At 39.0% G+C, this 27,593-nt stretch overlaps 1 protein-coding gene across 9 annotated transcripts in view; it reads right to left on the bottom strand.

Annotated features, from left to right (window-relative positions):
* The window catches only part of dmxl2 (Dmx-like 2), a 73,187-nt gene that overhangs the window by 17,711 nt on the left and 27,883 nt on the right, over nucleotides 1–27,593 (bottom strand). For 2 of the 9 annotated variants that reach the window (XM_084123706.1, XM_084123711.1), the window contains exons 16-35: nucleotides 27,432–27,551; nucleotides 26,842–27,072; nucleotides 24,706–26,373; nucleotides 22,297–22,407; nucleotides 21,067–21,236; nucleotides 19,444–19,541; nucleotides 19,152–19,317; nucleotides 17,650–17,914; nucleotides 15,842–16,602; nucleotides 14,435–14,725; nucleotides 14,135–14,326; nucleotides 13,131–13,207; nucleotides 12,839–12,969; nucleotides 11,621–11,869; nucleotides 9,670–9,720; nucleotides 2,821–3,014; nucleotides 2,565–2,698; nucleotides 2,189–2,274; nucleotides 1,897–2,098; nucleotides 1,674–1,791 (exon numbers count right to left, since the gene is read on the bottom strand). In XM_084123706.1, coding sequence (XP_083979832.1) covers nucleotides 1,674–1,791; nucleotides 1,897–2,098; nucleotides 2,189–2,274; nucleotides 2,565–2,698; nucleotides 2,821–3,014; nucleotides 9,670–9,720; nucleotides 11,621–11,869; nucleotides 12,839–12,969; nucleotides 13,131–13,207; nucleotides 14,135–14,326; nucleotides 14,435–14,725; nucleotides 15,842–16,602; nucleotides 17,650–17,914; nucleotides 19,152–19,317; nucleotides 19,444–19,541; nucleotides 21,067–21,236; nucleotides 22,297–22,407; nucleotides 24,706–26,373; nucleotides 26,842–27,072; nucleotides 27,432–27,551 — 5,315 coding nt within the window. The remainder of the gene's footprint in view (nucleotides 1–1,673; nucleotides 1,792–1,896; nucleotides 2,099–2,188; nucleotides 2,275–2,564; nucleotides 2,699–2,820; nucleotides 3,015–9,669; nucleotides 9,721–11,620; nucleotides 11,870–12,838; nucleotides 12,970–13,130; nucleotides 13,208–14,134; nucleotides 14,327–14,434; nucleotides 14,726–15,841; nucleotides 16,603–17,649; nucleotides 17,915–19,151; nucleotides 19,318–19,443; nucleotides 19,542–21,066; nucleotides 21,237–22,296; nucleotides 22,408–24,705; nucleotides 26,374–26,841; nucleotides 27,073–27,431; nucleotides 27,552–27,593) is intronic. The other 7 variants (XM_084123708.1, XM_084123712.1, XM_084123709.1 and 4 more) reach the window with 4 other exon arrangements.

Genomic DNA, 27,593 nt, shown 5'->3' with positions numbered 1-27,593 from the left:
TCTTTTTAATGATTTTATGCAGGCCCCACCCTCTATATTACATAATTCTGGCAACAGCTGTATTTAACCCTCATTCTACAGGGTGATCTGCCACAGCCCTGTAGCCCAAGACTGGTTTCCCACTGAAGCTAAGCAGGGCTGAGCCTGATCAGTACCTGGATGGGAGACATTCTGGGAAAACTAGGTTGCTGCTGGAAGAGGTGTTAGTGAGGCCAGTAGAGGTGCTCACACTGTGGTCTGTGTGGGTCCTAACGGGGACACTATACTGACAAAGAGCACCGTCCTTCGGATTGGACGTTAAACCGAGGTCCTGACTCTCTGTGGTCATTAAAAATCCCAGGATGTCCTTCGGAAAAAGAGTAGGGGTTTAACCCCGGCATCCTGGCCAAACTTGGCCTCCTAATCATCCCCATATACACTGATAGGCTTCATGGTCTCCTCTCCACCAATAAGCTGGTGTGTGGTGGACTATCTGGCCCAATATGGCTGCTGTCTCATCATCCAGGTGGATGCTGCACATTGGTGGTGGTTGAGGAGATTCCCTCCTTCCATATATAAAGCGCTTTGAGTACCCAGAAAAGTGCTATATAATTGTAACAAATTATTCTGGCCCTATCCATTCATTACCCAACTCCTACATTGCCCAACCCCTTTTACTGTTGCAGTTTGGCAGCATCTATTCAATTCCTTCACTCTGGTCCCACTTATTGCATTACATCTCATCTATCCCAGCATAATTTGTTGTCTAAAGGTGAAGGCACTGTTGTTCTACACATTTTCACAGGAGAAATCCAGTCATTTCAATTGGAATTCAATTGGACCTTTTTGGTCACAAAAGTTTGCTCATTTGCTAATGTGACCACAACTTCAACCCCATTCATTGCATCACAATGGCTTCACTCCTCATCTTTACTCCTGCTTTATTCCCACAATTTTGCTACCTAACTCTGGCCCACCTCACTCCACTCACCATTCTTCACCTGGTTCCACCCCTTTAACTACCTCACTTAAAGTAATAGTTCACCCAAAAATGAAAATTAGTCCATGATTTACTCTCCCTGAAGCCATTCTAGGGTATATGACATTCTTCTTTTAGACGAATACAAAAAATGTCCTGGCTCTTCCAAGCTTCATAATGGCTGTAGATAGCTGTATGTCTTTGGAAGTCCATAAAAGCACATCTATTGATGATTAATGATCTATTGAGCTAGTTATTTTAGTCGATAAAGTTTTAAATATGGATATTTTTCTTACACGAATGCATCGCTTCACTTCAGAAGCCCTTTATTAACCCCCGGAGAGCCGTGTCGAGCACTTTAATAATGAATAGATGCGCTTTGATGGACTTCCAAAGACATACAGCAACCACTGCGTACATTAACGTCACTGGTAGTTCCTATAGTGCTGGTTTAGACCCTACTCTGAAGTAGGAGCTAAATTAGTTCCTCCAAAAGGAGTTCCTAGAACTAAAATAGTTCCTAGTTCCTGTGGTGCGAACACGCCAAAATACGGGTACTTCCGCAAATAGGTCTAGGAACTATGAAAAAGTTCCTCTGTTGCTAAAGCGCCTTTAGTGTTTTGGTATATCTCACTCTATGACTGGCCCTGCCCTTTTAAATATCCACCCCATTTATTCATCAGTGTGTGGTCGCACCCCTGTGTTCTGTAGTTACCTCACTCTGCTTCCTTTTCTTAGTGAAGATGTATCGAATCAAAGTCTCCTGAAGCACCTCCTGTTTGACCAGGAAATGCCACAGGCGGCGAGCAGGGAAAGAGAGATGGTGCTTTGACCTGAAGAGAAAAAAAATGCATGAACATTTGTTCACACATTTGCATAATTATTTAAATATTCTGTAATTCTTTGGTGTAATTGAGCGATTTGGCGCAAGTACTCACTTGAACGGTGTGTTCTCTGGCTCTAGCATGGCTTTGTGTCGAAGTATAGCCGGCCCGCCGCCTGCACTCAGGTCCGTCGGGTAGGTGTTGATGTAGTTTGGTGGAGGGCCGTCAAATTTGTTAATCTTATCCAGAAGAATCTGTTCCCAGTTTTCCAGTGTCTTCAGCACAGCATTGGCCAGCGGAGATGTCACTGGCAACTCTAAACAACACAAGGGAGGAAAGTTAATGATTTCATTTACTTTCTGCCAGTTTGCATGTTAGTTAGAGTACATTTCTACTACTCCAGTACCTGTAAAGTCCAGTCCTGTCAGGGGCAGGAACGTCTTGACATTGTTAAGGGCAAGTTTGACCATCACTAAGCGGATCAGAGACCAACTGCAAAAACACAAACACACAATCATCCTTCAGTCAACAAACTGACAGGATATACACATCCTGAGCAGTGTCTTTAGCAGTGCTAATTTTCATGAATGATTACAATTAATTTTGTGATTAACACGTATTGTCATATTTCATTAATTTCTTTATCCACTGTTTATCCGTGTGTTTTGCTGTGTTTTGTTAATTCATTTCAGTTTACAAAATGCATCACAGTGTTTAATTTAGTTTTAGTTCTCCCTGTTACAGCCCTGCTTAACTCTCAGTTTGATGTGTTATAATCTCACCTGTAGGAGTTTGGATCGGAGTGTTCTGTCATCTGTGTGTCAGAGAGGAAGGCGTCATCATCATCCTCATTGTCACTAGCACCGCTCTCATCTGAATCGTACAGCGCCCCGCTGTCAGAGAGAGGAAGGAAAGGCTGGAGGAAACACACAGAAAGCAATGAGACACTCTGACACATGCTTTCTAGATTCATAAACTGAATAAATACTAAAAAAAGAGATTTGCATCAGTGTAAATAATTAGTTGTCGCGGTCTCACTTTGGCCACAAAGTAATCCCACATGCTGAGCTCAGGTGGGATGAACTTCTCCTTATAGGTGGGCCGCTCTACAGGGACGGGTGGAGGTGTGGCTGGAGTCTCTTTAACGGGACGTCCAGGAACAAGCATGCGCATGTTAAACCTGCGTCGTTGTCGGTCCACGTCCTCAGCAGGAGGGGTCGGTGGAGGGACTGCTGAAGGACAGAGAGAAACAGAGAGTGAGAGGCACATTCACTACCTGCAGTATATAGCAGGAAAAGGAGAAAGAGGTATGTTTGGAATGGCATACAACCTACTACTCCAGAAAGAAAGTAGTATGCAGTATGTGTACTGTTCACAGTATGTGCAAAACAACAGTACACAGAGAACAGAATACTGAATCTCACAATGCATTGCATAAAAAGGAATAGTTCACTTCAAAATGAAAATTCTGTCATAATTTACTCTACCTCAAGTTGTTTCAAACCTGTATGAATTTCTTTCTTCTGCTGAACACAAAAGAAGATATTTTATAGAATGTCGGTTACCAAACATTTGATGTACCCCATTGACTTCTACAATAGGAAATACAAATACTATGGAAGTCAATGGGGTACATCAACTGTTTGGTTACCAACATTCTTCAAAATATCTTCTTTTGTGTTCAGCAGAAGAAGAAAAATCATACAGGTTTGAAACAACTTGAGGTAGAGTAAATGATGACAGATTTTTTTTTATTTTGAAGTGAACTATTCCTTTAATGCAAAGCACTCAAATTGACCTTCTGGGGAATCTGAAGCAATATCTACAGCAATTTTTAACTGCAATCTCTTTCTTGACAAAATTTGATTAAAAAAATAAAAAAATAAAAATGGAAAAAGTCATGGTAATTGGCTAATGCACTCAATTTGAAATTGAAAACTGAGAGAGAAGACAGAGAAACTGAAGAATCCTATCTGAACACACACTGATTCTAAAATGAGAGCAGATGGTCATGATTAAACACATCTACTGAACAGAGGTGGTTCATTACAGATGTTAGTCTTCACAGTAGGTCGTGCAGCTGGTTCATGGGTAATAAAGAGGGTCTCTGTGATCTGACGGAGAGTACGGAGTGATATAAAACTGCTCACACACATACACACAACACTATCAAGAAAACAAACCTTCCCTGTTATCCCGTTTCACTATATCAGGTACAACTAAATATAACAAACACAATACTGCAGTATTTATTATAAATGAATAATCCAAGCACATCCTTTTTTTTTATTCTTGTGCCCTCGTAATCTTTAATCAAAATTATGGAAGCTTGTTTCCGCCACAGAATAAAACATTTTAAAAGATAATTGCGACTTTTTATCTCACAATTGCGAGATGTAAAGTCAGAATTGCGTGAAATAAAGTTGCAATTATGTGTTGTAAAGTCAGAATTGCGTGATATAAAGTCGCAATTGCGAGAAAAAAAGTCAGAATTCTGACTTTATAAGACGCAACTGCGACTATTTCACGCAATTCTGACTTTATATCTCGCAATTCTGACTTTATAACACGCAACTGAGACTATTTCACGCAATTCTGACTTTATATCTCGCAATTCTGACTTTATAACACGCAATTGCGACTATTTCACGCAATTCTGACTTTATATCTTGCAATTCTGAGAAATAAAGTCATAATTGCGAGATGTAAACTCGCAATTGTGAGATAAAAAGTCGCAATTATCTTTTAAAATGTTTTATTCTGTGGCGGAAACAAGCTTCCATACAAAATAACTTGAATTCAGGTGTTCCAATCACTTCCATGGACACAGTTGTATAAAATCAAGCACCTAGGCATGCAGACTACTTCTGCAAACATTTGTGAAAGAATGGGTCGCTCTCAGGAGCTCAGTGAATTCAAGCATGGTGCAGTGATAGGTTACCAGCTGTGCAAGTCCATTCGTGAAATTTCCTCACTACTAAACATTCCACGGTCAACTGTTAGTGGTATTATAACAAAGTGGAAGCAATTGGGAACAACAGAAACTCAGCCACGAAGTGGTAGGCCACGTAAAATCACAGAGCGGGGTCAGCGCATGCTGAGACTTTCTGCAGAGTCAATAGCTACAGACCTCAAAATTTCGTGTGGCCTTCAGATTAGCTCAAGAACAGTGCATAGAGAGCTTCATGGAATGGGTTTCCACGGCCGAGCAGCTGCAACCAAGCCTTACATCACCAAGTGCAATGCAAAGGGTCGGATGCAGTGGTGTAAAGCATGCCGCCACTAGACTCTAGATCAGTGGAGACGTGTTCTCGGGAGTGACGAATCACGCTCCTCTGTCTGGCAATCCGATGGTTTGGCGGTTGCCAGGAGAACGGTACTTGCCTGACTGCATTGTGCCAAGTGTAAAGTTTGGTGGAGGGGGATTATGGTGTGGGGATGCTTCAGCATACCAAGACATTTTGGACAATTTCATGCTCCCAACTTTGTGGGAACAGTTTGGGGATGTTCCTGTTTCAACATGACTGCGCACCAGTGCACAAAGCAAGGTCCATAAAGACATGGATGAGCGAGTTTGGTGTGGAGGAAGTCGCCTGGCCTGCACAGAGTCCTGACCTCAACCCGATAGAACACCTTTGGGATGAATTACAGCGGAGACTGCGAGCCAGGCCTTCTTGTTCAACATCAGTAACTGACCTCACAAATGCGCTTCTAGAGGAATGGTCAAAATTTCCCATAAACACATTCCTAACCTTCTGGAAAGCCTTCCCAGAACATTTGAAGCTGTTATAGCTGCAAAGGATGGGGCCAACTGCATATTAAACACTACAGATTAAGAATGGGATGTCATTAAAGTTCATGCGCATGTAAAGGCAGACATTCCAAAACTTTTGGCAATATAGTGTGTGTTTATGTTCAAAAATCTATTTGGTGGAACCGAACACATGATGACAATAATTTGATTATTGTCAAAAAAAATATTTTGATTTTTAAAAGTGAAAAACTGAAAAAGAACCAGTTTAGTCCCTAATAGTGATTAAGATTAAGATTGTGGTGTTTCAGATCACTTTGTATTATCATTGATGAGGAGGGGGATGTAACAAACCAAACACAGAAACACACATAACTAAAAGCTTTCATTTTCAAACAGAGTTTTGAAATGCTGCTTATGGTATACATGAGGTCTAGTATCTCATCTCTTCAGGTGTCTGGTGTATAAAGACCCTCTCTATCTCTGTATTTATGCGTCGTCTTTTGAGCTGAAAGACATTTCATTAGCATTTAAAGCACATTTTGATTCTGATAGTGTGGAATGTTTATTTCAAATGTAAAGGAGGACACATCTGAAGAGAAGAATCGCCTCATAACATCATCCTTCAGAAGTCGTGTTCAAAGAGAAATTCCTGCAGTAAGAGTCTGTGAGTGAGTGGGGGTTTATTTTGGAACAAAGAGCTGATATGAAAAAACAGACAGATTAAATTTACTGTGTTGATGATCAAAGGATCTGCTCTTTGAGCACTGCCAGAGAACACCTTGACAAAATGCCACGAGCTGACAAGTATGAAAACAAAACCCTTAATCACTGTTTCTTTTTGTTTGTTTTATGAATGTGGTCCTTTATTGTGACACCTATGGCACTTTCAAGTCAAGTTTAGAAATGCTAGATTTTGGAAATAACGATAACTAAAGGGACCATTTTCATCACTTTATAACATTTTCCGTGAAATTTATTTAAAAGTTAGCCATTAAAATGTTAATTCCAGCAATTTTTTTTAATAATTTAGATATTCCTTTTTCTTACTTTCTGGCCATTAGAATTAAATAGTTGTTAATAGTGTAGCCTTAAGAGCTCTACATGTAAATGACATCTATTATGATTGGCTAACCTCTTTGTATGTGAAATGACAACGCCCTCACCAAGTTGCTGAATAGCCATTCTATGTTAATGTGGACGATCCTACAGTACGTAAATGAGCTCATGGCTGTGATGGTGTAAACCATGACGATTACCGAACAAACCATTTTTGCAGCTTAATTTCAGTAGTCTGGATGGACTGGGGGAAAGCTTACAGTTATAACAGCAATACAATGTCTACCAGTGTTGTTATTGTTAACTAAAAATAAATTTGATAAAAAAATTGATGAAAAACAAACTAAAATTGAAATAAAAATGAATCAAAGCTATAGAAATAAATGGAATTACTACATTCTTAAACTAAAACTAAAATGAAAATTGAAAATATAAAAATAAAAGTGAAGCACAAAAAAGGCATAATGAGTCATGCAAGCATGGCTAGGAATATCAGACCAACTGCAACAATGAGTAATTAAAAGACAGTTTGTTGATTAGGCAAAACGGCTTTAATTGCTTATCACTTTCAGCCAATGGGTGGGTTGTTACCAAATTTCTGTTGTGTGGTCAGTGCGAGGTGACAATGACAAAGTTTGGTGTCAATATGTCCAAGCATTGCAAGGTTACAGCCTCAGAATCAGCTTGGCATTGTGCCATCAATTTCGTTAATTCAAGAACAGTTCGGTTAATCAAAAATCAGTTAATAATATTAATACATTTTTGTAGACATGGCCTCACAATGATCTGAGCTGATTTTTGTAAAAATCAGACCAATGGTCTAGGAGGAGTCTGAAAAAATAGGTTTTTAAGAAAATTAAAAATGGCGGACAGACATTTTGACCAACTATGGCATAAATGGGATCATTGTTCTCAGTATGACTCAAGGAATCTATAAACTCCAGTTTCATTAAAGGTGCTGTATGTAACTTTTTCACTCTACTAAAGCATAAAAATACCATATTTGCAGATATTTAGGCTTGTTACGATAGCCGGTGTTGACGGTGTTACCGGTGTTCAGAAGCAACACACCGCTTAATAAATCGTGAGCTGAACGAGAGTCGCAGCACAGATCAGCAGCAGGAGTCAGATTTCATTTATCACGAGAGCGAGGAACTGACTGATAAGGAGGAGGAATATTTGGTGTCAAAGTGAAATGTAAAAGCGCCTATTTAAGCAAATTTGTCATTGTACTGTATTATTGTTGTGTTTTTCATTAAGAATAATAAGCTAAGGAACTCACCATTCAAGCAATTTTCCTCCGAATTGGCGCCAATTTGAAAGCGAAACTAAAATGCGCACGGCCACACGGGCATTCAACGGTGTGTGTCCACGGGTGCGGAGCGAGCAGAACAGAGCGAGCGTTTTCAGTTCATTCCTATACATAGGAATTAATTGAAAACGCTCGCTCTGCTCCGCACCATTATGAATACCCATGCGGAGGTGCGCATTTTGATTTCGCTTTCAAATTAGCGATTTAAAATCCCCTGCTTATTACCGGTGGGAAAATATCCTCACCGTCACATGCCTACAGATATTTAGGAAACATGCTGAGTTAACATTATCATTTCTCTGAAAAACACTTCTACAGCCAGTTATTTTACTTTGAAATGTGCGTTCCGTGTTGGAATGTATTTTCTTGTTTTGGCCTGTGTGATCTCGCCCTCTGCCAGTTCACCCAATAGTATTTCGACACCCCGGGATGCCAGTTGGCAGGAAACACAGGGTATTGCAGCCAGCAAACAAACTGGGTCAGAGATTGCAGATTCTACCCAACCTAAACAGCCTCGGTATTCATCTAAAAATCTCTATGAACGAGAGCATATTAAAATGAGGATAAATCAACTCATCAACTTACTCGTGAGTCTCCTCGACTTTCATTGTCAATTACGCTTGTTCCTGTTGCGTGTCCTCAAACTGGCAACCCGCGTGAGCATCGAGTCTGAGGAGGAGGGGGCGGGGAAACAACGATCTCCGATATTTAGAGTTTGGATTGCAGTACCTAATTCGGCCACTAACTGTAATTCTTACAGACTGCACCTTTAAAATAGACAAAATTTTCAAAAGCTATTAACATTTTTGTAAATGTCATTTTTGTAATTTTTCAATTGTCATTTTTGAACACAAGGTGACACTTAATCAAATCGTTTCGAGTACTTTTTTATGCTCAAACAGCAACATTACAGACTAACTAAAGCTGAAAAAGTGAAAAAGCATAATAGGACCCCTTAAAAGTAAATATCAAAGACGTCCATAAAACTCAAACTTATCACAGTCGACGGCGCGTTCATCAGTCAAATCTTAATTAACCGACAGGAGCTTTTACACAGACAAGCATTTGAGTCATGCCCAGACCACACAATATTCAGCTCTGATGGAAGACAAGAGACTGAATCTGAAACCTTCACATGACACCTCATTTCTCAGTCTCTGGAAATTAACGAAACAACACATGAAAACACAGCACACACACACACACACACACACACGAGACATGCTTGTGTGCGGTTGTTTCGCATTGTATGACGTGAAAGACAACTAGCTGCCCAGTCCGGTTCACACAGCAGGGGTTTGTAGAGAATGCTTTTGTGAGTATGAGTTACAGGTATGAGTTCAGTGACAGAATGCGGTTGTCACTCCTGTAAATAACTAAACTGTGCGTGAATGCAACCATAAGGAGAAGACTCAAATACAATACTCACAACCATATTCTATTGCTGTCTGAACATAGTATCTGTAAAAAAAAATATTTCAGTGCATTACTATTAGGAAGAGCATGGAAAATCCTGTTTTCCATGCGTAATCAATTTGGTTCCTCTATTAAGGTCTCATCAGTTCAGACTGGGAAAGAACAGAACAAACTCTTTGAATGTTGACCTCAGACAGCTGGTGTGCACCTGAGCCTGAGGCACTCACCATATCCCTACACACACACACACACACACACACACACACACACACGTCCACATCTAGACTGGAGTTTAAAACAGGCTAAAAGGCTAAACAGTGAGACAGGTTGAGGGAGACAGTGTGTGTACCTGATTTATTGTCAGACTGGAGCTCTGCCTGCCTGTTTGACTCCACATTGGCTGTGATGGTCACACAAACACACACACACACACACACACACACACACACACATGAGATGATGAGATGAAAATGACAAAAAAAAGCAGAATATGCACACAAACACAAAAAGGCTGGATGAAAACACACACATAACAAACTAAATATAATAAAGTAACAAATAATGAAATATAATATATGAAAAAAAAAACATCACCGCAATCACACATAGCACCTCTCCACACACTAACAGGCTGACACACACGGCAGGTTGGTACACATATTGGTAACATTTTAAAATAAGCTCCCATCAGTTAATGCATTAAAGGGTTAGTTCACCCTAAAATGTGTTGTTCTAATGCAGTATTTCCTTCTTTCCTTTTCGAACCACAAATGAAAAAAAAAAATCCCACTTGTGCTCATTCATATAAATGGCAGTTAATAATAACAAGCATCAAGTAAAAAACATGCAAAAGTATTACAGAATGGTCCCATTCGACACGTGTCGTATATTCCAGGTGTTCTGGGGGTGAATGATAGGGTTTGATGAAAAACAAACTTAAATTGAATGTATTTAACAAAAATCATGATCTTGTCTGTTGGTCTTCTGTGCACGACTGCACGTTCATGTAATGAGACTATTAGAGCTGCAGTTCTTACTCACCCAGAAAAAGCACACAAGTTGTTAAGAAATCAAGACGAATAAAAACGCGACTACTACTATCTTCTCTGAGGTGAATACATCTGTCGTGTTTGTCTCAGCAAGAAGTAATCGTGTTCACAATTGTCATTCTGACTGTCATCTGACAACCATTGTTCGAGTGAAGGAAGTACAGATACTTTTGTGATTTCTAGGCATAGTATTTTACATCGCATTTTTATTAATCGTTATTTGCAAGTTGGGAGTGAATTGTGGCACTAATAGAGTCTCATGAACGTGCACAGAAGACGGCCAAGGTCAGGATTTTCTTTTAAAAAATACTTAAAATTTTCCACCAAACACTTGGAATATATGACGTGTCACATGATACCATTCTGTGATAATTTGGAATCTTTTTGGCCCCTCCCATTATATGGACAACCGCGTGAACTATTCCTATTCCTATTTTACAGTGAACTATTCCTTTAACTTACAATAACTAACAATGGGCTATATATTTGTTACTGTATTTAGTAATCTTTCTTAACATTAGTTAATAAAAATACAACTGTTCATTGTTAGGTCATGTTAGTTCAGGTCCATTAAAAAATATTAACAGACAATATTAACTTTTGATTTTAATAATGTATAAGTAAATGTTAAAATGAACATGAGCTAAGATAAATAAATGCTTTAGAAGTAGTTTTCATTGTTAGTACATGTTAACTAATGTAGTTAACTAATGTTTACAAATGGAAACTTGTTGTAAAATGTTACCAATCAATTATTCACTGGATTTTCATGTGCCGATTTATAAAAACTGGAACTGCATCATTCACATCTCATTTCCTGTTCGTGTGTGGATGAAGTTCCTCTGAGCTCTTACTCACAGCTCTCTGGCTGTGCTGTTTCCACGGTGAAGTTACCGTGGTTACCAGCCTCAGTCTGAGGCGTAGTTTGGTGGACGGTCAGGGTAGGGGGATCAGAATCTGTGACCTTTACAACCTCTGACCCCTCGGACCCTGCTGCCTTGAGAGCAGCTGACAAGGGAGGAAATCTTATTATCGACTGGAGGACCCAGAGATAATAAAAAAAAAAATACATGGAACCAAAAACAGTGCATGTCTGAACATACATTTTTTAAAACTCTAACATAAAAATATTTAAAAATGCCACTAAACTTCTGACAAAAGCTGTATGTAAAATACCTATTGTGGACTTTTCTTACAGATGTGACGGGACACCACATCACCAAACACCTATGGCAGGGGCAGAAAACTCACCTGGAGTGATTTCAGGTGGCCGCTTGGGTTTGACGATGAGTTTGGCTCCGCCCCCAAACACGGCAGCCCACATGCGGTTATTGAGGGGGTGAGCGGCCAGCCGGAAGAGCTCGTTTCCAGAGTGTGTGCCGAGACCATGAATCAGCAGACTGAGATACACGGCCACCACAGCCTCACATAACATGACGTTCAGATGCACGTGATCATCACCCTGAGCACACGCCAACAGACTGATCAGAGACGACACACCTGGGAAAGAGAAAACATACACATTGAGCGTCTATTCACCCATCCGTCTATATATATATGTAAGCATGTATGTATTTATGTAACTTTAATTCCAAAATAAACAAATAACAAAACGAAAGTAAAGCGGCAGCCCCTCATGGACGACTGCTGCACAAACATAAACAAAACACAATGTAAAGTCCAGACCTGGTCCACTCATCCAATCCATCCATCCATCCTTTTTCTAACTATTCATTTTCTCCTCCAACTTTAAGTTCATCCATCTATTCATCGATCCAACATTATCTCCTCTATCTATCTTTTCATCCATTGATCTCTATATCAATCTGTCCATCCATCCAATCTCTCCACCATCTATCTGACCATTCATCCATCCATCCATCTTTTATCCAACCATTCTCTCTCTCTCTCTCTCTCTCTCTCTCTCTCTATATATATATATATATATATATGTGTGTGTGTGTGTGTGTGTCATCTATCACCCATTCTATCATCCATTCATTCATCAATTTGTCCCTCCATCTGTCTGTCTATCTATCTGCTTACCCATCTAATATCTCAATCTTACCATTCATTTATCCATCATGTATCTGACTATCCATTTTTCCATCTATACACTTATTTATTATTATACTTTAACGTGCATAATGTGAAATAGGATATTTAGTGGTTAAAAATATCCTATCCTATAATAATAATAATAAAAACAACATTTTGATTTAATCAAAAGGTGGGCATTGTCTACCAACATAGAATCAGATCTGGATAAGAGTTTGCATTGTGCCAATATTATTGGTTAATATTATTTTTACCACCAGTTTGAACACCAGGGACTTTATTAAGAAAGTAAATAATAGGGTAAGTATCTTTACAGATGTTACTTTCCTCTCCACGTAGAATGACTCATCACTAGATAAGGATTCTATTTCTCCATATGTGTTCCATGCAGTGTGATCTGATGTTTGTTACCTGGCCACTGTGCAGGGGCAGAGGTGGGTGTTGCATGTTCCTCGATGCTCTCGGTGCGAAGTCTACGCCTGTCGCTCAGTAACAGCCCCTGATACACCATCCCAGTATACTGATTGGCCTCCGCCTGGCTGCTACACACACATCAGCAGAAGGGCATGAGTCAGTAACAGTGTGTGTAAGAGTTAACAGAATGGAACGCTGTTTATAGTAGTCAGACAATCAAACTGGTACAACATCTTCACAAGCGTTTTAAGGTGAATAACCAGTGAGTTTATCAGTAGTGTGTTTGTACCTGTAGCTGTGGCTGTCACACAGTGATTGGTAGATACAAGCCGATAGAGAAGCAGCGAGAGTGTGTAAAGCATTCACCTGAAATACACATGCACATATTAGTAGAAGCACACAGAGATTACGTCTACATTTATCCGGATACATTTGAAAAATGCGTTTTAGTTTCAAAACGCTCTCAGTCTACACTAGCATTTTTCCAAAAGTAGCTTGTCCACACTGAAACATTGGAAAACGTTTAAATCATCTTACTGTGCATGCGTAAAACGAAATAAAAGCTTGCTGAGATGATACAGAGAGACCATACGTAATAAGTTTATCACACTATTCAATATCCCAGAAGCCTATTTACTTGTGCATCCTAGTCACTCAACTGGTTTAAGCAAACGGCCAGTTTTTCCGCAGGACAGCAATTGCAAGGAAATTTTCTGTCGTAATTATTTGTGCCATTGCTAAATTGCTATTGTTCACTTGTCCTTAATAATGATTGAAACCTATATTAGTTAGGCTAGTTGTTCTTCCTGTGGTATATTTTTTTTAAACCATTCCTTGTGTAATTGTTCTTTAGGCTGCTGATTTTGTTCATGGTATTCAGATGCAAAAAGACAAACAAATTTTATATCTAAAGGTTTAATTTTTTCTATACCTTATTGGAATCGAAACTGAAAATCAATAAGAATTGGAATCAATACGCAGAATCAGAATCGCTAAAATTCAAACAATACCCAATCTTGCAATCTATGGTTACAATATGTGTCGCATGACAAAAACATGCCTCATGGTTTTTAAATACCTCCGTTTTCACGGTCCACACTACAATGCAAAAACGGCATTTTCAAATTGTATCCACTTGAAAGAGCGTCTTTAAATGCTGTTTTTGCAGGATATAAACGCGGTCTCAGAGTGGACGGAAGGCCAAAACAGAGAGAAAAAAATACATTTTCAAATGCAGACGTGGTAACAGTCTTCATACAGTTTCTAATCTGTGTGTTTTTGTGTGTGTCTCACCCGGTCGTCCATTATGTCTGGGTGTGGCGGAGCCTCCATCTGGACAACGGTGTAGAGGATGTCATGTATGTGGTTTCCGAGGTGCAGGACTGGGTTGGCGATGACGGTTTTGGTGGGGGCGATGCTGGCCGACAGCAGGGGCAGAGTGGTGGGGAGGGGGAGTGGCGACTGAAGCTGCTTCACTGTCATTTCCTGAGGATACACAACCAGCCAGTTATATGGGAACACACTCAATCAGCCAACCAGTTACATTAGAGCACAATATAAATCAATCAACATGTTGGGAATGCAAGGACACACTTGCTGCGATTCCTGCAGCAGGAAGAGCAGTTCCATTCTGACAGACGTCACTCCTCCACCCTTGGCCCCATGCAGACTGCAGTAACTGAGGAAGACTCTGAGCAGAGCCTGATTCTTCCTCAGCCAGGCTTTCCTCCGCTCTGCATGCAGCTGCTTGGCTTGCAGACGCCGTCGCTCCATCTGGTGACGTTCATACGCGCCTGCTTCACCACGGATTAGTGAGTCTTCCAGGTCAAGAGATCCATCTCCACCCCATTTCTCCAGCTGACCTCCGGACGTTTTCCCCTCAACCTGACATATAAGAATATCGAAAAACAAATAAGATCAATCTATTGAATACATTTAATAATATTTTGCTGGAAATATACAATTAATCAACATCAAGAATTTTGATGTACTTCTAAGAAATTCAGTTTCATAAACACTGTCAATACACTTGCTTCGTGTTCACCTGCATATTTTAATTGCTTCTTGAAGTTAACCTTCAGAAGATAATTTTAACCTCATGATTCAGTTGTTTTGAACTGCCTGTTTCAAAGAATCACTCACAATATGATTCATCATTTGGGTTATCAGTGCACAGACTTCTTACTTTGGTATTTTATATTATTTAAAATGTAAAGATGTATGCATTTAAACATTGCTGATTTTTACTTTATATTGTTACTTTACACATAAATCAATTAATAAATTATTATTCCTTGTGTTCATTTACTGAAAATAAATGAATGTGGAAATTATTATATTGTGTACATTTTTTTAAAAAGCCAATAAAAAACCTGATGAAACGGAAGTAGCGACTGATCTTTCCTTCCATATTGTGAATTACATCCAAGTGTAATAAATTATCGGAATTTTTTTTTAAGATGGTGACATGGTTCTATGCATCAGTTGTTGATTGGATTTTGAGGTGTAGGCATTGCACCCAAAGGTAATGGCAGATGAACGCAAGCTTTTAGGGGAGGGGTTTAAATGGACTAAGTTATTGGTGAAATCCTGCATAGAATGTCACCATTTTTGAAGGAAAGTCTAGTTATGACATTGATTAAACATTAGACACATGAAAAAAAGAAAGGAAACATATGGATGGATAAATTGTTCACAATAAGATCTATAACATGCATTTAGAAAAAAGAAGATATATTTTCATTATAATAAATACTTATAATAAATATAAGTACTAAAAATGTATACTGTCAAAGAGCTGAATAGTATTGAGATTGACCACTCTCACGTTCACCACATGCATTGGACTTTGTGAAGTGAAGAACCATTGTATTCAATTATCAGGTTCAGAGACAATCTCAATATCGCAATGTTGTTCACCTTTAGATTTTTGGTTCATCAAAATCCCAGTAAAGGTTCAATCTGAGATTAAAATCTTGCAAAGAGATGACGAGCACCAACCTTATAGTTGCAGATGTGGTGCACGGCCTCAATCTCTTTCTCAAGCCAGTTGTAGAGCTGAAAACGCAGTTTGCCACCATCCACCTCGTATCCTGTCGCCAGCGTCCGCAGCTCTGTCATGAGAATCTTCAAACAGGCTCGGAACTTGAGCTGTTCGGCGATCACGTCCACCTCCGACTCGGCCTTTGAGTCTTCATGCTGCAGGGCTGCTGATTTGGATGGCTTTTTGGCCTCTTCATCTTCCTCTTCTGCCTTTTTCATGGTCAACCCACCATCCTCATCCTCATCTTCCTCCTTATTATCTTCCCAGTCCAACTGTAGACTCTCATCCTCCATTTTAACCAATGGTTGACTCCAGTCCAGCCCGGAGTCGGCTCCCCAGGCCTGGCTGGGGATGGCAGGAGCTCCCCAGTCAAGTTCTAAAGCCTTTCCTCCATTCTCCTGTGGTTGGGTGGCACTGATGTTGGCCACAGATGAGCCCTTACTCAGAGAAGATGGTTTCTTAGTGACTTTGGGGATTTTGGATAAGACCTCAAGGGCCAGGAGAGGGCAGCCCACCTTAAAGTGAGCATTAGCGGTGGTGAAGAAGAGCTTTCGCTCTATCAAATTGATTTCGTCTGCACTGTTGCGTTCTGATGTTAGACCAACTGCAGTCACAAACCCCTCAGGTTTGGCGAAGTGCCGGCGAACGATCAGAGGGTGTGCGCGCAAGTAGTTATAGAAACTAAATACGACAGGATTGCACGATTTCACCAACACATCTGAAAGAAAGAGAAATGGTTCTGTCTCAAATAGTCATTTGCAACATTTTTTTGAGTGTGCTGCTGACAGTCCAACATTTAGCAAACTAAAGCACAGTATGTTAAACCTGGGTCGCTCCATCTTTAAAAGATATCCCCCTTTAAAGCACTGCCTTTGACTAGTTGACCTTCCTACACCATCCCAAATCCGTTATTGAAAAGCTAACATACAGTAAACAGTGTACAGTTAGACTAAAATAGAGGAAGTGTTGTTTGCTGTGATTATTACTCTACATTTTTAAGTACTTATTGGTAGCTATCATATTGTTTTATTAACCCTATAAAGCATACTGTATCATATTTGATATGCAGATTTTAAAAGCCTCTAAATTATCAACATGATCAAAACTTCTACATGCTTTCTGTCATCTGATTGACAATTTATACTTTTTTTGGCAAGTAAAAGGCCTTTTACATAGAAATCATGACTTTTTTGTTAAAGAAATCTTTGATTTTTAAGAAGTAAACATAAGAATGAATTGTATCCATACATCACCTGTAAAAATCATGTTAAAATGAGAGTATCAAATATGATACAACAGGCTTTTGAGGAATTTTTATTTACTTTCAATCATCATTGTATTGCATTGCATTATATGTTTTTTACCTCACAACAAATACTACAGAGCTTTGATCATAAAACTATAAAGTTTAGATATAGAGTGACAACTGATTTATATGCATTTATGTAAAAAGTACTCTATACTGTTATAAAGATCTGATTGATTTACATTAATATCTATTAGAATTTCATTATATGTTTTTGCCTAAATAAATATTAGCAATTACACCAAACTGCATATTTATGCTCAGTTTGGTGTTTTTTTCCTCCTTGAGTATGAGCTCCATATTCTCATGTATTACACTATATGAGCCATAAAAGCCTGATGTATCAAATACAGTACTCAACAAAAAACAAATATCCAAACCTTTTCTCTTTATTCTTTTTGTCTACAGGATCGATAATCTGAACCATTATTTCATATGTCAGGCTTTACAGGGACTCACCAGGGTTCTCATTATCCTCTTTATGAATTTGTTCCAGCAGTGTGTCCAGGGCTCTGGTGTAGTCCTTCATGATCCAGTACGCAATGCTCCTCAGGAACGGGTCAGGGTGCAGTTTGGTACAGGAGAACCCGCTTCCATCTCTGTTGCAGCCGAGAACCTTCTCGTACAGGATACCCTGACAGGTGGAGGAACTCTCGTAATCAGCCTCGTAAAGACGAGAAACAATCATCGCAAGCTGGATGTCCTCCATTTTCTCCAGACAAACCTACCAGAGAGACGGATCAACTTGTCAACAACATGTCTCAATCATGTTTCATTTAAAAATCAAAAGACAATGGTTACTTTTAAGATTTTTTGGTTCCCAATTCATGTAAAGTGTCTTTAACTAGTACTATGTACTAACATTCCAAATTATTATTTGATACAACACACTTATTGTGTACATACGTTTTCTCATTGCACTTATATTTAAAAATACAGCTGTTACATCTGTAATTACATCTATATATTACATTTTGACCTTTTTCTTACACCCTAACCCACCCTTAAACCCAACCATACCACCAAACCCATCCCTAACTTTACCCATCTCCAACCTCAATAGCAGCAAAAGGCTTTTGCAATACAAGTACAGTGCACCAAACAATTATTTTTATTATAAATAGTACATAGTAGTTAAAGACCCCTAATATAAAGTGTGACCATTGTGACACTTCATTCACATCGTTATTGCATTGTGACATTATTTTAATCATAATTAAGCATATTTTGACCTAAAATTCTCACTGCAATGTAAAAAACACAAATAATTAAATATTATTTAAAAGGGTAAACCATTTATACACTATTGTTGTATTTGTAATGCCTTTAAAACATGCTGATTAAAAAATGTCATTGTAATTTTATATTAAATGAACATCTAAAGAGAATCACAATAAAATAATAATACAAATAACAACAATTTCTTTAAAACTCAGATGTAAAATGTCCGGACACATTACAATATGGGAATTTGATGGGTAAACGTGCTTAACTGTCATAAAAATAATTACTCGTTTTCCTATTTTAAAATGGTAACAAAATATGACCCAGACATATTGATTAAGGAACATTAGTGATTTTACAGACCATTTTTCATTAATCTTTTCAAAATATAAATAGATTATAGATAGACTAAAAACAGAAGCAAAGCTAATTTATATTCCTAATATAACTCCACATTTTTACAACCAATGCAATATTTCATGAGTTGTGCTATCATTATTTTGACTGTTCGCTGTCAGACATCCAGCCCAAGGTAAACTAAAGTTGTCATGTGTCCATCAAGGGAGTTTATCAGTGATGTTTAGACTAGACCAAACCACTCAGGGCTGTTATATCACACTCCACTCTTCACAGACGACCACACACTCTATGATGTCACAAAACCAAAACTCCAACACACGGTTTCTACATTCTCCTAGAAGTGCATTTCGGCGCGATTAAAATAGGATGGCGCAGACCTCAATGGCGTCTTTCAGTGAGCCAGCGAGCAGGAAAAATGCAGCCGACTGCTCAAAGCGCTGTTTTCCCAGGAGAGAAAAGGCATTCTTTAAAGCTGCCTTCCTCCAGCGGTCCTCCCTGAAGTTATGGCTGAAAAACTGGGTCATCTTCTCATCGTGTTGAGACCTACACAGAAATCAATATATAAATAAACAAGCGGAAATTTCACAGCTGCTTCAAGCTGCATGCGGCTCTTTGCATCAAGAGAATAACAATGCACATGAGATGCATGAGTAAGTGAGTTTAAAGTACCTGAAGAGACCCCAGAGAACGGCTTTCTTCTTCATGGCCAGATAGAAGAGAGCTGCATCTAGCGGATCATTATTCCTCTGAAATGCTGCTTTGGCTACCTAATGCAAAGTGAAGAGGCAGAGATTGTTTTTTAAATAATATTTATAAACTGTAATATCACCAATGCCATATATTAGAGATGTCAATTTATACAAAATCCCATGATCGGTTGTCATTTAAATTAACAATCAATTAATCGTTAGCTTTAATACTGCAATAAGCGTCTAATGCAGTGGTATATAGCCAACAGCATGACGGGGTGTGCAAATGCTGCTCAAAACGCCACAGTCCTCACCAAATGAAGGAGAAGGTTTTTTAGTCTAACTAAAGGGCTAGTTGGATTATAAAATGAGTCGATGTGATTGATCATTTAATTAAATTACTTATTTAATAATCAAATATAACGACTAATACAACAGACAGTAGAGCGTTGGCGCTTGCAACGCCAAGGTCATGGGTTCGAGTCCCAGGGAAAGCAAGAACTGATAAGAATGTAAATGTGTACTTTGAAATGTAATGTAAGTCACTTTGGATAAATGCATCTGCCAAATGCATAAAACGTAAATTAAATGAAAATCAAATAAACTGCAAAAATGTATCTGATTAACTGAATTGCAGTGAAATTTTACTGAACTGAATTAAAGCAAAGTGACAAAATCAAACAACTGAAATTTCAACTGAACTGAGCTAAAATGATTTGAACTGAAGTGTAAACATATTTAATTGCACAGATATGAACTAAATTGAATTTAACTGAATTAAAGAGAACTGCAATTTCCAAAGAACCAAAAAAATTAACTAACTAAAGTGAAGTGAAATTAATTGAAATTAGATTAACTGAACTGAAATTTCAACTGAACTAAAATGATCTGAACTGAAGTAAAAATTTATTGAACTGTACTATTAACGGAAATGAATTTAACTGAATTATAGAGAAAATAAATTTCAAAAGAACTGAAATGAACTAATGAACTGCAATTAGATTAACCAAATTGCAGTGAAATTTTATTGAACTGAATTAAATTGAAGTACAATAAAATTAAACTGAACTGACATTTCAAAAGAACAAAGAAAATGAACTAAAGTGAAGTTAAACTAACTAAAGTGAAGCTAAAATAATTTGAAATGGAGTGAAAAACTGAACAGATATTGAAATGATTAGAACTTAATGAAATTAGCTGAACTGAATGCAAGCAAAATTTATATTGAATTAGAACAGAATGCAATTTAATGGAGAGTAAAAAAATGTTTTAAAAAAATTGCGGTAATGTAGTTCTCCTGTAGAAAATGCTACTGAATCATCCTTCCTTGTTTCTGGAACAACATTCCTATCATCCAATAATAGTCCTATAACTTTATATACACTACTGCTTTCCTGGAGACCTAATCATACAAATTACAAATGTCTCCCTTATCTGTCACGTCCATTTCATGTCTTGATTTTTAAGACATCGAAAATGTGTACTGCTGGGGGGCTTTCAGGAAGAGGATTGAGAATTACTGGTTTCTATAGAAATGTTGATCCAGAAACATCTTTTGTGTAAATAATGTTGTGAATGCGCAAGTGTGTTTGTGTGGTCTCACCTTCTCCACCATCCGCCTCAGCGTGTTAATGTTTCTGACCCACCATCCGACGCCCACCGCCCTGAGCTCAGACCACTGTGGATCTCCTCTCTGCATGGCAGGAATCATGTTCAACATCTCCTCCTCAGCTTCGGAGTGGAACGCCCACGCGAAGTGACAAGTGGACACTCCTGGACGCACAAACACAGTACAAAAAGCCTATTCACCCCAAGACCAAAACAAAGATATACATCCGGCTCCTTTACAACAGGTGAATGCTGAATGCAGCACTCAGGACAAGCAACCAAGTTAAAACTAATCTAAATTTATCAGCATGACTCGGAATTTGAAAACTGTTCTACAATAGAAAACCACAAGTAGTAGTTTTAGGGCTGTCAAATTAAATCTTTAACATATGAGATGAATTAAATATTCTATATATCATATAATCTTTCTTTTCAACCATTTCATTCTCCACGTTCTCCTGATTTCTAAATATTGAAATATCCTAAACCAGTGAATATCAACCTTTTTGACTTCAAAGCCCCCCCATTATTGCATTCAAATATTGTTGTGGACAATCTAATATTTTAGATAGCAGCACATTAAAGAAATAATTTAAAAAAGAAAGGATTTTAAGGTAAAGTCTGCAAAATATTTTAGTTTTTTATGCGTGAGACAGGTAAGGAATGTTGCAAGAAGAACCCAGTCCAATGTTTTTTTTATTCATATATGCGTACATATAACAAGTGGGGGCTCGTCTGGGATTTGAACCCGGGACTTCTTACATATATATTAAATATAGTTTCAAAAGATTATTTGCTCCACATCGATCTCAATATTCCTTTCGAGTCAATATTCCTTTACTGGTGTCAGTTAAATAACAGTGTTAAACATTGTTCAACAGTTACTGAACGGAATCAACATTGAACTGACTTGAGCTGAGTAAGGACACTATTGGCTTCTGTAAACCTGCTTTATAGCTCAATTAAATTTGTTTCATAATTAATTAACATAGATTGACACAGGTATTGAAATTAATTGAATCAAAACATTAACACTTTTTTTTGTGTATTCATGTGAATCTGCTTTGAAACAATCTGTATGTATGAAGCACTATATCAATGTGACTTGACTGCCTTCGCTAGAAAAGCTTTAGCGCCACCTTATCTGAGGAAACCACTTACCACTGCATGTGCAAATGCGAGTGTGATGTGTGTGTATATGTTTATGTAGGTGAGTGTGTGTTACCCTGATGCAGTAGCTGTATCCTGTAGAGAGGAGGCAGGGAGTTCAGCAGACAGGTATGTAATCTCATGGCCAACAGGTAACGCAGACCACATTCATCTAGAGCTTCACCACCTGCAGAAACACACATTTACTAAACCATAACCCTATGAACCCTGGTTGCATTTTTAACTTCTGATTCCTTTTCTGCAAGGCGATTCCACTGCTTTGGAGGTACAATCAAACCTTCTGTTTTGAAAGCGTGCCATGTGATCGTCACTCTCAGTCATATAGGTCTGTCATCAACGAATGTTAATTAAGTTCAGAGCACACACAATCCTGAACATATTCCAGACTTTGATCTGAATCACTTCATGATGACTTTGATCACACCTGATCCAATTAAACATTTAACAGCAAAAAAAAAATCCAGCACATCAACACTCAGAGACTAGGCCTAATTAAAAACACTTCCTCTAGGGGAAAATTGAGGCTTGAACTTTGTAGTTCATCAGCAACCCAATTTTATGTGAATTAAAACTAAACTATAAACACACATACACGTACCGTATGATTTATCCTACTGTCCCTGAACCTTTCTCCTTGCATTTTGGCTCTAGCAAGCACTGGAACACTGTGTTAAGGTTTAGTACTAAAGAGACTAAATAAAAAAAGATCTGAGCTATAGGTAACATGGATAAAGCCTGATAGGTTCAGTGTTGACAATAAATAATATCATCAAGGTTTTTATAAAAAAGTTTTATTATGGTTCTCGTCATGTACTTGGTAAACCCCACTGACATATTAGACAGTTAGCCAACACAAGAAGTATATCACATTCACAAGATACTCATGTATATTATTAGAGACAAATGTTTTAATCTAACTGTAAGGATTGTTAGTTTATTAATTTAATATTTAAATGTATTTACTTGAACATTTGAATATGGCAATATAACATATTGATCTTAAACACTGTTTCTATTTTAAACTTTATGTTCTTTGATATTTGTGGCTTATACTACCAGTCAAAAGAGAAAGATGCTAATTGGCTGCCAGCTGGTGTATTGGCTAAATCTTCCAGCAGAGGGTGACAACGGAACTAAGACCTTAGGACATAATGCTATGTATAAATTGCGTCTTTGATACCACAGTCACCACTGTTGTGTACCTTAAAATACATTATAACTTTTTAAAACTGCCAAAAAACATGAGTTTAAGTGTCACAGCACTTTTATACAACTAAAAAAGTTGAAAGATAGCTGCCAAATGGCTATATCTTTAGTTGTTTATCTGATAAATCTGCTAATCATGGGTTATTGAAAGAAGATACGACTACCCACAAGGATTGGATTCATAATGTATGGCTGTTGATGTGCTTTGTTCACGTCATGCTACAATTACCATAATAGAGTGCTGCAGGGATATTTTTTTCTTGCCGTTAATTGTCGTTAACTGCTGTCGTTAATTCTAGGGACGAGGCTTCTAAATCGTGAATTTTTAGGGGCGTGATATTCAAATGACGATTGTTTTCAGCCGGCACATTTATCAACGTACGATGGGATTGGCAGCATACGAATGTTTCATAAATCACACGTAGGATGATTTCTGGGCTTGTTTCTACGTTAGATTGATAAATGAGGCCCACTTTTACGGTTTCAAAATTCATAAAAGTTGTCTTCAAGGTGTGTGAAGATTATCATGATTAAAAAAACATGTGAGAATCATAAACTTTTGTTAGTCACAGAGCTTATATCCTGCAATAATCCAAAAGCCAATTAGGATTTTGTTGAGGGAACCAGGGTGATGCTAACTTCCGTGTTGGCCAATAATACCCTCTACAAAATGACAGTAAATTGTAGTTAGTTACGAGAATACGTGAATAGCTCAAGAGTAGAATCTGCAGGTTGATATCTTGGAAATCAAGTGGACATCCTGACATTACTTACTGTTTGGCAAAGTTTAGCTCCAAATCTAATCAAACACACCTGAAAAATCTAACCAAAGTCCTCAGGGTTACTAGAATATTACAGGTGTATGTGTTTGATCAGGATTGGAGTCAAACTCTCCAGGGCAGTGCAGTGTTTCCCACCCCTGCTGTAGTGTTTAAAAGTAAAGCTTTTAATATTTAATTTTCACAAACAAGTATAAAGTAAGCCAATCGTAAGTTGATTCCTTTGAAAAGTGTAAACACTACGGTTCTGTGGAACTAGCAAAACAATGGTTTGTTCGAGCATCCAGAAAAGCCCCCCCAAAAAAGCAACACTGGCTCAACCAATGACTCTGAGATGGGATTTGTTTGATTGGCCAATAAGAGATGTGGGGTCTGTTTGGGAAACCTGTGGACCAGTCATTTTTTTCTCAATTTAGTGACACTAGCGGCGCAGAAATTACAATCTTTAGTTTTAAAGTTGGTACGAAAAGTAAACTCACCAGCGTACTGCTTATCCGTGGGTCCTGCAACTTCAGCACTAGTGGTCGCCACAGTATCGGCAAGAGCCACAAGGAACATCTGCTCGAGGCGTGTGAGTCCTGGCAGGCTGGAGTGCATAAGATGTGAAGACAGCACCTGTGCGTGTTCAGGGCCAAAGTACGTGGGTCCGTACTGTGAAAGGTTAATAACACGAGACTTCTTCTCCGTTTTCTCTGCAGCAAAGCTCACAAAATCATCGGTGGTGACAGCCGGCACCTGAAACAAATCCGAATACTGATCCTCTGACTGTTTCTGCATCTCATGTTCTGCCCCTTTTCCCACTTCCTCTCCTGCCTTATAAGATGTGTCCTGGTCTGCGGACAGCAGGGCATATAGCGGAAGCGGGGGGATGGAGTTGATTTCAGTGTAATCTCGGCCACTGTCTCGGCCAGCAACGATAATGTCTTTCGCTGTGCTACCCGTCACGCTGATGGTTCGAGATAAGTGCCTCCTTGCACCACCTTCACCCGCCTCTACATCCCTCACCACTGCAACTTCTCCAGCAATGCACTTGACTAGGTGCGCCAAGATAGCCTTGGCTCGACGTACCCTTCCAAGGTCCATGAGCTCTAGCAGCTGGGATGGATGGTATTGCGGGAGAGTGGGCGACAATGCATGGGCTGCCTCAAACAAGCCGCCATCTTGAATTACCGCTGGAGGTCGGAAAGCATCGTCGATTCCCGCACTGCCCTCGAAGACACTCTTAGATCGCGCTCTGCCCTCATTTGAAACGGATATAGTGCGACCTCCAACACCCTCTGGGGATAAGATGCTGTTGTCCTCCCAGTCGCACGGTTTCTCATCCTGTCTCCACTGCGCGTAAACCTGCATCTCACAGTCCATGCCCACCACCAGGATGCCATCACGCACCCAGGATAGGGACACTGGCAGGGATGGGGTGCCGTCCACGGAAGAGACAACGTTTACAGATCTCAGCAGCACCCAACGAGAGCGAATTCCTTGTTTTATGCTTCCCCCTAGAGGCAGAGTGACTGCCATGCCATCCTTCACTCTTGTCTGCTCGGTGACAACCCCTGAGATACGACCATACATAAGGATGTTGGATCCTACCCCAACAGTCAGGATGTGGGACCCATCTTCTTTAGACAGCCAGTCCAGATGCACAAAGTGCTTGATATTGGGGCTGTCTTTGGTTACAAACAGATCCGACTTGCTATAGACAACCAAATTGCTATCGACACTAACACGTGGATCTAGGGTTTTCACGGGTTTGCTAAAATCATCAAGGTGAATCGTCTGTTCTAGTACCCACTCCGAGCCGCCCGTCGACTCGCACTCATAGATTGATACAAGCATGGAGAAGTCCTGAGACATATCACCTTCACTGCCAGGCAAAATCTGTTTGAACGACACTGCAAGTCTTCCTGTGTAGGAGCAACTGACAGCGACAGGTCGGCCCGCAACACACACAGAGCTGTCGTTGTCATCTTCCTCTTTCAAGAGGCTCCAGTGCTCCCACCGATATGAATGTGTGTCTTCGGGGCGTGGTGCTGATAAGTCCATGTCTACCCTACAGTGCCAGAACCTGACACGTCCATCAGAACAGGTGGTCACAATCAGGTATGGAGCCAAACAAACAGGGTAGATAGACGAGGAGCTCAAGTGGCCTTTGAAAAGAACAACAAGCACAGCAAAAATTTTAATAAAGCACAGTAAACGTAAAGTTTAATTAACTTCCATAATTCAGTGCAAATGTCCATTTCAAGGATTCCATTTTATGTTAATGGAAGTCCCAAAGTGCAATTTTGCATGGAAAGTACGTTGTTTTACATTGATTGGAACTGAAAATTAATTAACTCTCGAGTTGTTTCAACACATATACATTGGATATCAAAATGTTGCACCCCTAAATAAATTAATAATACTATATATATTTTTCAAATATTGTATATTCTTACTTGAGATGAAAACATAGTGACAGAAAATATTTTATTCTACACAAGGGTACTTATTCACTTTATCCTGATAACCCCCCTATTACCATATATCTCTGAATAGAACATTTATACAATGGCATCAATAAACCTGACCCAATTCTAGGCTGTTACAATGTATACATGAATATATGATTATACCAGCAGAGGGTGTGGCTCTGATAAGCTCCACCCCTGATGGCAGATCTAGCCGCTGACTGTAGACTAGTTTAGAGCTCAGGATGAGTTTGCTGGCTGACTGCAAGTTGGCGGAAGAGGAGGACCGGGGCAGCGGACTATGACCCGGAGTGATATCAGGAGATGAGTCAGCATTGCTCTGACTCAAAGGAACCGTCAGCTGGTTTTGGAAAACGTGGTCATTTACTGGCTCTTCTGTAAGGACAAAAATGTAAAAAATGTAAAATGTCACAATAATCAATAATAACACCAATTTTCAAAACACATATATAGAATGCATTTCAGATAAGAGTGAAAAGTGAAAATTAGAGACAGACAGATAAAAAGAGAGCTATTTATACAGTACAATACACAGTACAGATGTACATTATTGATGTCCAATGGGTAAACTAAGGTATCATTTCCTTGTAAACAATTTCCATCTCTGAAAAGGAAATTAGTCATTAGAGGAAGTATGAGTTCTCCATTCATGAGACTCCCTTCACAGTTTCCCCTCATAAGATGTCTGCTCACAGCTGTGTCATCATTTCATAAATAACCTACACCATACGCACCCACACAAGCCTGCACCGAGCGCAGATGAAGATGCCACATCTGTAATACTGAGTTCCGATTTGCATCCTTCTCGATCACCACCAGGAAGAACTTCTCTGAGAAAGGAGGGGGCTGGTACTCTAGAACAAAGATAACCCAAATGAAATGTTCTGCAAAAATCA

Source organism: Abramis brama, assembly GCF_963993115.1.
Source record: "Abramis brama genome assembly, chromosome: 9".
NCBI classification, from domain to species: Eukaryota; Metazoa; Chordata; class Actinopteri; order Cypriniformes; family Leuciscidae; genus Abramis; species Abramis brama.
Note: the sequence above shows the minus strand (reverse complement) of the source record. Positions and strands in the feature narration are given on the sequence as shown.